General features: G+C 35.4%; 1 protein-coding gene across 7 annotated transcripts in view; it reads left to right on the forward strand.

Moving 5' to 3' along the window:
- The window catches only part of msn (serine/threonine-protein kinase msn), a 156,293-nt gene that overhangs the window by 104,072 nt on the left and 39,563 nt on the right, over positions 1 to 12,658 (forward strand). For all 7 annotated transcript variants that reach the window (XM_083112407.1, XM_083112408.1, XM_083112410.1 and 4 more), the window contains one exon: positions 3,472 to 3,528. In XM_083112407.1, coding sequence (XP_082968533.1) covers positions 3,472 to 3,528 — 57 coding nt within the window. The remainder of the gene's footprint in view (positions 1 to 3,471; positions 3,529 to 12,658) is intronic.

Genomic DNA, 12,658 nt, shown 5'->3' on the forward strand with positions numbered 1-12,658 from the left:
CGGTACTTTATCGGTATTGGCCAAAATTTCATATCGGCCCATTTCTACCCTGTACCCTTCATTTATTTCAGTGCCAACATTCTAATTTATTTTTCCTTTGTGTAATACCGAACATTTCTTTGCTTGATTCTTCTACTCAGAAGCTGGCATGGGAATGGGAAATTGTGTCCAGTTTTAGCTTCAACTTTAAGGGTGTTGTGTAAGCAGAACACCTTTTTCTAGTGTTGCTGAGGTAAACAAACTCCTCTAAAAAGCTTCAAAACACATCCAGGGAGAAACAAAAGATAATGTGGAGCAGTGCCCATCTGTGGCCAATGTAAGAATAGATTCAAAAATACTAACCTCAACATGCTTGCATCTTGGACACCTCAGATGCTGAGAGGGCCAAACTGAACGATGCGACATTAAAGGAGTCAAATAGTTTTAAGTAGCTAAGGTCATTGTGCTTTACCTTGACAGGGCTTCGAATCCTACTTTAAACCTTATTTATTTAAGCATAAAGTGGACTTTAAAAAACTATTGTACAAAAATTTTGATATTTTATTTACCAGTGTGTAGGGTCGTGAAGTTCTTGTTTATTTTCCCCTAAATTTCGATGTTATATTTTACTGCAATTTGGTGTTATTTTTTGTGGTTTAGGGCAAAATTAGATATTCTTTTTACATGCATTTTTTACTGTTCCTTCTATGCTTAAGATTTTCACATTGCTTTAGTTCTGAAAAACTGAGACAAAATTTTAGCTTTAATGACAAAGAAAATTAAGACACCTTTGTGAGAAATTCCCAGATTTCTCCCATTTGGAAAACTATTTCATCTCATCAGCAAGTAAATATGAAATGTTTATTGAATGATATCACCCAAATCTTTGAACACAATCATGTACATCACATTTCCCTAACGATGCAAAAAAGGAAGACCCTTTGCGACCTCAAAATACCGTTTTGTGTACACACACATACATGCCCCTAACCCCTTCCCCTGCAACACAACAAATGCTTCTCCCTGAAAATTTTCCCGTTCCTACGAAATTTCCCTTCTGGAAAGATCCCCCAACGAATTCTATTTCAGTATGAGGTTAAACACTGCCAGTCATGTCTGGGCAAAACTGCAATAAATGAAGCATGACAATGACTTGAACTGAACTAACACCAGCTAGACTACAATTGAGGCAGTCAATGGAAATTGGGCATATAAGTACTATATGCCCTTTTTCCGGAGAACAGTTTATTTGATGTCCAGAAGTGTGAAGAAGAAATGCTGAAAATTTGAACACGATACGTCAAACACAGAAGTTGGAGAAGCTTGTGACTTGAGTTCCTGCCATTTGTTGGAGCACCTAGACGTTAACAACATCATGGAGTGTGCAAGCGGTGGTGAAAATAGTGAATTTGCTGGTAAGAGAACATATATTCTGAGGAATACGTAAATTCAAGTGGTAACACCTTCAGCAGGAAGAAATTCAGTTACTGTACCAGTTTTTGCTCCACACAGTGTTGGAAACAGTTTTCTGTTGATGATCAAAAGGAATTGTTCTGCATTTTCTACAGGGGGTGTAATAAGGACTTGCAAGACTCGTTTCTGGCAAACTGTATGCAAAGACGTAATGCAACAGCTGCAAAGGAGACAGTGAACCCAAAAAAGAATTGTCTGCACACATGGAACTATATGCTAGACATGAACAAAATTTACATTAGCCATCCGCAAACCTAAAACTGACAAGTGTGATTTCTGCACAGAATGTGAACTCAAAGCAAAATGCTTCTGATGTGTGTAAAACCGCATACTATATGCATAAAAGAAAATCAGAGAAACGAAAGAAATCAGAAATGATTACATTCATCAGGCAAAAACTGATACTCAGTAATTAGTTATTGAATTTGATTATGCACAAAATTTTCCAGTTCCCCTGCCTATACATGAATACTCAGTTTTATAAGCAACTTCTGTGGCTGTACTGTTTCAATGTGCATGTTTTCAATGACTATCGTCCTACTGTTACTGTTTCATGGAAACTGATGGTAAGAAAAATGCTAATTCAGTGGCTTCTTTTCTATATGATTGTTTAGTGAAGAAACTCGAATCTCTGCCTTTAGGAATATTGTTTTCCTGTCGGATGCAGCTGGAGGTCAAATTCGTAACCTTACGATTTTAAAATTCTGCAGCTCGTTAGCTAAGTCCCATGGTGTTGATATTCTACATGTGTTTCCAGTGCGTGGACATTCCTTTTCTCAGTATGATCGTAATTTTGTTCTTATTAGGAAACACATAAGCAAAAAAGAAGTTATAGGAACAGCGAAACCGTACCTTACTGCTATGGTGTGCTGCAGACAAAATCAGAGTCCATTTAACGTTAGTATGGACACGGATTTATTAAAAGATTGGCAGAAAGGTCTAGCACGTTTGTTCCTGCCCAAACCTGTATCTCCAGTCCATCAGTTTACGATCATGAAGTATGTCTTAATCAAAATCAAAGCAGATGGAGCTTTGCTATGTTCTGATACATATCACCCTATTTACAAACCATTTCCATTTTGGCGCCAAAGATCGCAGCAGATAACCCTTCGGCTTGAGAGTGCAGTGTTCCCAGAAATCAATCGTGCTAAAGTAGACGATGTGCGATCGCTCTACAAATTTTTGGTGGATGAAGACAAGCAGTGGATTGAACATTTATTTGATCGCTGATATATCAGTGTCTGGTTTGTGTTTCTCAATGTCATGCTGCTACATATAATTTAATTTCATGTCATTTATTTTCTGGGAGAATTTTTTTCAAATCAAGGAAGAAAAAAAAATACAAGACAATAAGCAGTATAACGTACATTCAAATACATATCGTCACTTCTATAGTTTTTTGGATTACTCTAACCCAGGTTTTTTACGTTTCATAATGTGTCTAGGGAAAAAGGGCACATAACATGTTTCTTCTAGCACGTAATTATAAACTCTATTTGTAATGTACCTAGCAAATATACATATATATTCCTTTAGAAGAGACCAAATTTATTTGTCAATTAATTGTTTCCTTCTTCTATGCTTCTGTCTCTTTCAGTTCAACAATGAAAACTTTCTCTGCGATTTTCTGAAAATTCAATTTTCTCGTATATGCCCTTTTCCCATAGTCTGCCTCAATTAACAGATCTAATAGCACTTCAGAAGAACAAAAGAAGTGTTATCTCCAATTTATATTTCATATTTCGGGGCGTTTTTCACGTTAAAGTGTAAAATTCTCTGTTATTCTGAAAGAAGGCATATTTCGCGATTCTGATATACTGTAAACTTGCCTCCTTAACATGCCCAAATACATTTTAAACACTTTCTTGTGCTTTCCTCAACTTTTCGGTGTTATTGTTAAAACAAAAACTTCACGTCCGTACCAATGTGTGTGTAGACCAACAAAATACCACGTAACCTGTCCCATCGTAATTATATGCATGTATACTTATACGTTGTATATATTTTTTTTTCTTCCAGGCATCTTCCAGTCCAGGAACGCCCAATCCTAGACAGGATAAATCAACAAGTGAGGAGGTGGGTGCTTGCATTTCACTTACAGTGTATTTCAGTTTAAAAATTGTTATCAACTAGATTGAAATATAGAGTTTCATTTTAGATATGCTAATGTTTAATGATCAATCTAATTTGAACTACTTTCTGATTTGGAATATACATATAGCAGCTATTTTGTTTAATAATCAATAGATTTCAACTGCATGTCTACACATTGTAGAAAAAATGAAATTTTTGTAGCATCATATTGAATTATATCTTTCTTAGTGAAAACTTAGTCCAGTTTTAAGCTAAAACTTAGTCCAGTTTTAAGCTTGTTTATTAATATGTGTTGTTTGTGCAATATATAAGTGGGACACTGTATAACACATGACATATTATGTTTTTTTCCTAATTTGATACACAACTTCGTCATTTATAAAAACACATTTTTTGGAATGAGCACCAAGTACTACCGAGAACCCTTATTGTGTACAGGTTGGAAATCTTTTTCCTCCTTTCTACATCATCTTCAACTTATACATAAAAAAGTTTGTTTCTTTATGCATGTTTAACTGTATAGCATTGTGATATTTTCCCTGAAGATTGCTGCTCTAGTTTCTACACTAATTCAAATTTTTAAAAGAACAAATAAGAGTTGTTAATCTTTGACAATGATGCAAACAATGTTCATTAGATACATATATAATCTTAAATGTCTTGTCAAGGGAAATGGGTAGGCCATGTTTGCAAGTAACTTCAGTAAAAGCATTACATTTTCTCATCTATGCGTTTCAGTTTCGTCTATGTTGTGTTCTCCCTAAATCATGTTACAAACAAGTACATTTCCCCGCATTATACATTCATCTTTGATGGTCTCAACATAGTAAAATGTAAGAAATTTTCCTTGATTTTACATTTTCCAGTATTTTAAGTTTTTTCAGCTTTGTACCCTAAAAAACGTAAAATCGAGGTTTCACTGTAATAATAGCCAAAACAGCTTACTTCATCCAACTAAAAGAATTTATACAAGAAAAAATTGCGTGCCAATATTAGGTCTGGCAGGACTGTTTCCATTGTGTGTACTTGAGAAAATTTATCTTATTATTCAGCAATAATTTTCTTGTATTGAAATTCTATTTTTTTTTGGTAATGTGGTTACTTTCATCATCACAAATAAATCAATAGATGATCTGGTAAAATGATAACAGATGTTAACATTTCAATTCACCAAATTTGTGGAGGTAGCTCATGTTAACCTTTGGTGATGTTTGACCGCATTTTCTGATTGTCATGGTCAGTGACAGGTTCTGTTTCTTATAACTAAGTCATTTATCATTCACATATTTTCTGTGAGGTTACAATTATTACAATTCTTTAATTTGTGACAAACATTATTTTCTTGTATATACAAAGTGGAATCCTGATTTTACATTTTCCCGCATTATACAGTGTGATTTAAAAGTCCCGGAACTCTGATTTCAATTTTTCTTTTCATGAAAATAGTGAAGGATAATTAAATTTAAATACTTTTATACTGTGACCCATAATTTTATATTGAAATTCATGCTTACATATAACCATAAAATATTTACAGAAGATGCTGGATATGTCCTCAGTTTTCTCGAATAAACAAATTCACGTGACGACACATGCTAAACTCTACATTTTTCAATATGTTGCTTGGGATGTCCCTCAAGGCTCTAATTATGTTGTTCTGCAGATAATGCAGCCTCATGGGGTTGTTGTGGTACACTGTCCTTTTTAGATCTGCCATAAATAAAAATCCAGAGGACTCAAATCTGGTGTGGGGTGGGCACCATTTTTATTAGATCAGTCGATCTCTGAAGAACTTGCGGAGCATCTCCATTGTCTCGTTCGAAGTGTGCCAGGTTGCACCTTCTTGTTGGAATTAACAACAATCTTCTTCACTTTGTGCCTAACTATTTATTGCCAGATTACAACCATAAAAGAAAAACAAGATATACACAATCTTCTACGTACTTTTTGCTATTTTTGCACATAATCACCACACCTGTTGAGGCTCTTGTCTCACCATACCACAAGTTTCGCAATGCCCGTTGCATAGAAGCTGGCTGGCTGATCACGGAACCAACGACAAACAACGTTCTGCACTTCTGTGTCGTTGGTGAACCTCTGTCCTGCCAGGAACTTCTTTAATGGGCCAAAGAAAATGGTAATCACTGGGGCCTAGGTCTGGGCTTATGGGGAATGCTCCATAATCTCCCACCCCCATGACTGAAGTTTGGCGATTGTTTTTTTCGCCACGTGTGGTTTCGCGTTCTCATGGAGGAAGACCACATTGCTCACTTCACGAATATGCTGATGCTTTTTCTTAATGGCTGCTCGCAGATGGGAGAGTGTTCGACAGTAGCTTGTCCCCATACACTGGCTCCATTTCCCTTTTGATATCTGTGGCTGTTTGTCCTTTGCACCATAAAAAACGAATAACACTTCGCTGCTCATATGGCGTGGACTTCCTGAGCACTCTGGCCGTCTTTGCCAACTGATAACAGCGCTGTGCCATGGAAGAAATCTGAAGTTACAATAGGGCTGTTCCAAGAAAAGCCTACTGCATCGCTCGAATATCTCGCTTTTGTAATAACACTAATAACAAGCTAGAAAAAATTAGGTGCACAGACTTTTCGATTTGCCCTCGTATTTATCATGAAAAGCATGGTAACATGGATGATAATATTCAGTATAAAAATTTGTCAGTAATTATTTGAGTCCAAAATATGATCTTACTGTAAGAGAAAATAATACTTCAAAGTGGGAGTTAAAAGAGAGAAGAATATATATAAAGGGTGACTGGTAATTAGATGTATTTTCTGAAAGGGATTAAAGTAGAGACAATTTGCAATAAATTTGACCATATGGTACCCCGTCCGAAAATTAGTAGTTTTCGAGATAATCGAATTTCAATTGTTTTTTTAAAAATGACAATTTTCCACATAAAAAGATGAATTGAGAAAAAACTGCTCATTGTATGGAACTTATTTCAGCGTTTTCTGATAGCTAACAAATAAGTGGTTCGTTGAAAAAAAAAATTCCCAGATGACAATCACATGTAAGTAATGGGTGGGTCTAAACTTACAAGTGATGATAAAAAATGCACTCTTAGTTTACTTGGCAACGTATTAATAAAAAAAAATGGTATGACACGAAGCGTACAAATTACTTAAATTACTTCCTTGTGACATCTGCTATCCAACAAGGTACAAATGTTGCTAACATCCACATTTGTGTACAAGAAATAATACTTTATTCATCTTCATGTGAATGGAATCAATGAACAATACAATTAAAGAACATTACACGTCTTGCTCAAAGTGGTCACCTCCGTTACGAATGCAGGCATACAGGTTTTTACGGACATTTGATCTCGTAACTCGTGATGTGATGGTGTCCTTAATGTGTTGACCAGCTGTTAAGATCCTCTCCCTGAGCTCTTCTTGCAAGTTTACCGGTGTCTTGTCATGTGGCTCCAAATGTAAAAGTCCCAAGGCTTCAAATCGGAGGATCGAGCCAGCCAGGGAATCGGGTCACCTCGGCCAATCCATTTCTTTATGTAATTTTCATCCAGCCACTGTCGCACTCCCAGGCAGAAGTATGTATGGGCATCATCAACAATCATTTGATCGAGACATTTTTCCTGCCCCAAATCTTAAATGGCATCACTTATGAACATTTTTTGAGGAACGGGATGGCAATGTTGTTGGAGGATGTGCCTCTAGCTACAAGACGTGACATGATTTATCAGCATGATGACTGGCCAGCTCGATCACCCGATCGATTTGACGCCTTGCAACTTTTACATTTGGATCCACATGACAAGACACAGGTAAACTCACAAGAAGAGCTCAGGGAGAGGATCTTAACAGCTGGTCAACACATCAAGGACACCATCAGATCAAATGTCCGTAAACACCTGCATGCCTGCATTCGTAACGGATGTGCCCAGTTTGAGCAAGATGTGTAATGTTCTTTAATTGTATTGTTCATTGATTCCATTGACATGAAGATGAATGAAGTATTATTTCTTGTACATAAATGTGAATGTTAGCAATATTTGTACTTTGTTGGATAGCAGATGTCACAAGGAAGTAATTTAAGTAATTTGTACGCTTTGTGTCATACCATTTTTGTTATTAATACGTTGCCAAGTAAACTAAGAGTGCATTTTTTTATCATCACTTGTAAGTTTAGACCCACCCGTTACTTACATGTGATTGTTATTTGGGAAAAACTTTTTTTTTTAAACGAACCACTTATTTGTTAGCTATCAGAAAATGCTGAAACAAGTTCCATACAATGAGCAGTTTTTTCTCAATTCATCTTTTTATGTGGAAAATTGTCATTTTTTAAAAAACAAAACAATTGAAATTCGATTATCTCAAACTACTAACTACGGTGTATCATATAGTCAAATTTATTGCAAATTGTCTCTACTTTAACCCCTTTCAGGGAATACTTCTAATTTCCAGTCACCCTGTATACTGGGTGATTTTTTTAACCTGAATCATTTGAATATCTTGAAAAAAAATCATCCTACAAAAAAATGTTCCAAATAAAAAGTTGATAGTTTGGGGGGGGAAGTTTAGTGGTGCAACAAAAGAACACCCCCTCCCCCTCTTGTAGGTGGGGCAGGGGGCAACTTTGAAATTTCAAATAGAAACCCCTATTTTTTATTACAGATTCGGATTTTACGGAAAAAAATACATAAGTTTTGTCTGAAACATTTTTTTCGATTTGTGATAGATGGCGCTATAATCGACGAATTTTCATTTTGATTTTTTTAACCTGAATCATTTGAATATCTTGAAGAAAAATCATCCTACAAAAAGAATGTTCCAAATAAAAAGTTGATAGTTTGGAGGGGGAAGTTTAGTGGTGCAACAAAAGAACACCCCCTCCCCCTCAAATAGATACCCCTATTTTTTATTACAGATTCGGATTTTATGGGAAAAAATACATATGCATATTGCGTGCCCTGGACATAATTTCACTTTTTTTTTTTAGGGCTGACCTGATACGGATGCTGATGTATCGGTTGGATTTTATTTAGTAAAAGTAGTGTTGGGCAATATATCACCTAGACAATGTATCGCGATATTGGAAAAATATTGTCCAGGCGATCAACTAGATGATATATCATCACTATATTTTGGCGATATATATTGTGTAGGGATGGGCTGATATGAAATTTTGCCTCAAACCGATAGAGTACCAATGTACAATTTACTGATCCCGATATTCTACCGATCTGATATAAAATTAGAAATGGTCCTTCAAGAACCTGAAAGGTTCATTAACCTCCTTAATAAATGTGTGTTTCAAGTTGACTGCAGTGCAAAAGAAATTCTGTATTTAGTAATTTACTTTTTTAGAAAGTGGGGCATGGAGATTATCCATAAAAATTACAACAAAATGGTAGAATTTTGCACTAAATTATCAGATATTTATCGATATATCGGATCTGTAAAATATTCGGTAATTTTACCGATACACCGATATTGGCCGATACTGATAGAGTACTGACTAATCAGTCCCATCACTAATATTGTGTCGGCGATATATCATCACGATATTTGGAAATATATATATCATCACAATATTTGGCAATATATATATATCATGTCAGCGATATATTGCCGATATCAAGATACCAAAAAAATATTGTATCATGTCTGTGACTATATTTTCGTGAGGATATATCACAATATCAAATTTCCGATATTGTCCATCTCTGGTGTTAACAGCCATTACCTTTCCTGGATTTTGATATTTCGCTGGGTCTGCAAAAATGCCACCTTGAACTTTCACAGTGTCTAATTTTTATGGAAATTATGCAAAATTTTAAGTTTCCATATATTTTACACTAGTGTTGTGTGGGAAACTGTATTTTGTGATTCCATAACAATTATTTTAATGACCTGATCTTGAATATTTTAAAGCAAATAGTCCGGTAAATTGATGCTTATGTTTTGAACAACTACAATTAATACAATTTTCAAACATTGTTGGGAATCCGTAAGAGCATTGGCACCGTATGGGGGATTCGTTCAAAGTCGTATCAGCTTGGCCATTTTTTTTTATAGCTGTTTAGTTTGTCATTTCACCTCTTGTTCCACTTTATAATCAGTATTCAATGTGCTTCCCACAGAAACAGTAACCCAGGAAACGGCATTATATGAAAATTTCAGTTCACTTTCAGAATAGCATTGTTCGTCTGTCATAGAGCTGTATGTAGTTAATTTATCAAGATTTATTTATCTGTTTTCATAATGCTATTCCTTGTTTGGCAATAATGATGATGCTAATTGATTCCATATTATGTTTTTAAATTTCTTACTCAATTTTATTTTGGTCAGGAGCATTTTTCTAACACTACATTTTGTGTTACGTGTTGCTTTGCTTTTTACGACATTCATCTCAAAGGAATGTTATTCATATTTATTTTGTTACTAATTGTGAATGTCATTCATTCCACTCTTTACCAAGGTGCCTCCTCGATGGCGCAATGGTAACGTCGTCACCTTGTAGTCAAAGGGTCCCAGGTTCGAGGCACATAGTGGTTCGGATCCCACTTTAAACTGTAGGTCCAGTCCCAATTAGCCTTACTGTGCATAAAGTGGACTTAAAACACCTACCCAATAAATCAATCACTCTATGCCAGGCATCATCAATTTGCCAGAGTTTTCTGTTAGGCTGTCTCATTACTCCCCTTTTCATTTATGTGACAGAGTGGTTAGCACAGCTTGATACGATGTCAGGGATCCTGGGTTCAAATCTCAACCTGTGCATGGGTGGTTTCTTTAGTGTCCCTTTATCAATTTCCATTATATCATCACTCAATCTCATTGTCACGATTATTCAAAAGTGGCAGAAAAGCGACACTAAATAACAAAAGTTAAATCAAATCATCTGAATATTCTTCCTTTTTTCCATGGATTTATTTGTTTTGCATGTTTCCACCATTGTCGTTTCGTTTAAACACTGAACTCAGGACAGGAACGCTTGGCACAATAAGGGTTCAATCTACTGAAGTTTTAAAACACATTTAACATTTGAATCCAGTTATTGAACTTTCTGCTCGATTCGACGTATTGGCTAGCATGATACCATTTGTGCATTTGGCATGTATACTAATGTTAAATTAAACAGAAAAACGTTCAACAACTGTTGAAGATTAATGAATGTTATCATTCTTACACTAACATAGTGTATGGTTAGCTCTAACTTTTGTCAAAAAGGTAAAAACTACTAATGATTTATCTTTCTTGGTGCAACTTCCTTTCACAAACCACTAATGGGGGCAAGGAACAAGAACATACTAATACTATGTAAGTACAACCAGTTTATCTGCTTTTGGTTTCTGTTAGCATACGTAGATGTAGCTCATGGCTTGAAAATTTGAAGAACTGGCATGTGAAATATTGAATTTGCTTTGGATAGTAGCTTTTCAGTGGCCTTATGACTAGGAATTCAAATCTTGTTACTTCTTGTAATTCGTAGAATTTATAATGTAATTGTGCATGCAGTCTGTTGATGCTGAAATTAACGTTACTGAAGCTATTTATTTGGCTTTTATTCTGTGCAAAATTGTGTTTAAATCTATCATAAAATTGTGTGTACACAAGGATGAAGCATAGTTTTGAATTAACTTTTAAATACAAAGAAAGTAGTCCTTATGTTAAACAATATAAAACTTGGTCAAATAATAATAGAAAATGGCATACTGTTAATGATTGATTGCATAGCATGTATATAAGCTTAAGGAATAGGCGTCCCAGGTACGATCCCGACTGGGACACGTTGGTTTTGGTTGATGTGAACAGCACGATACTCCATCCACCTTTACTAACTTAACCATGTTTACATCGACATTGCTCTATATTGCATTTAGTCATTGCATAATACTGAAAAACAATATAATAAATAACAAAGGGAAAAATTACATGCAAGAATAAAAGTCGAACCTACCTGCACACAACAATGAAATGCACACACGCTCATTCCTGATAATTTGAAATTTTGGAATATTGTGTTGATTAATGGATTTCAGTGTGCATCTCCAATTAAACGAACTGAATTTATCCATAATAAGAAAAATTTTACTTGTGTCTTAGAAACATACACTAAAGATACATTCCAGAGGTGCAATGAGTTCCAAAGACAGACCGTGGAACCGGTGACTGATTTTGAAGAGAAATTTGAGTTATGAAGTTGGGTGGGCAGTTGAGATCTTTTGTGCAATGTAGTTCAGGCTGAGGTTTAAAATATCTAAAATCTATAATACAGTATTGAAAATTTGTCTTTCAAAACTACAGTGGAACCCTGATTTTACGTTTCCGGGACTTTACATTTTCCTGCATTATACATTTTCCCACGTTGTAATTTTTTTTTCCTGTTTGGTCCCCGAAAAACGTAAAATTGAGGTTCCCCTGTATATATGTAACAAAGAATTTCAGAACATTCTTGCAAGCTGTAAACCTAAAAAGAAGGTGAAGGAAAATTTCACTCCTTAAACAAGTCCATGTAGGTTGATGCCCTACAATTACTCCTAGTCAGATATATTTTCATTTGTTTATTTTTTCAGTATTTTCCATCAGTGATGAGGTAAAAGGGAATCCATTATTGGAAGGGATTTGAAATTTTTGGTAAAAAAAATTAAAAATTTAGTACACCTATGATTCCAATTATGAAGAATATATAAAAAAAATACAGGGTGTTTCATAAATACTTGCAGGGTTATAAATATTTATTGTAAGTAAAGTATTGAACTTGCGTTAATGAAACTAGTCCAGAATGAACAAGGAACTCGGTTTTTTATCACCTACAAATGTTCAATGTTTGCACCGCGGGTGACACGGCAAGCATCAACATGCTAGTCTAGTACTTGCAACACTCGCATCAACATGGCCGTCTTATCGCTGCGATGATGCTCTCCATTATGGCTGCGATATCATGCATCATCAGTGAGACAAATGCCCTGTTTTTGATGAAACCCCACAACAGGAAGTCATACGGTGTAAGGTCTGGAGACCTAAACATTGCACAAAACACTGTGAGTGATTTGATCGTTGCCTAGCAGCAGGGATATGAACTTGCAGCTTAACAAAACATGCATGCATAAATTGGTTGTGTT

The sequence above is a fragment of the Lepisma saccharinum genome, chromosome 26 (genome assembly GCF_977018435.1).
Source record: "Lepisma saccharinum chromosome 26, izLepSacc3.1, whole genome shotgun sequence".
NCBI classification, from domain to species: Eukaryota; Metazoa; Arthropoda; class Insecta; order Zygentoma; family Lepismatidae; genus Lepisma; species Lepisma saccharinum.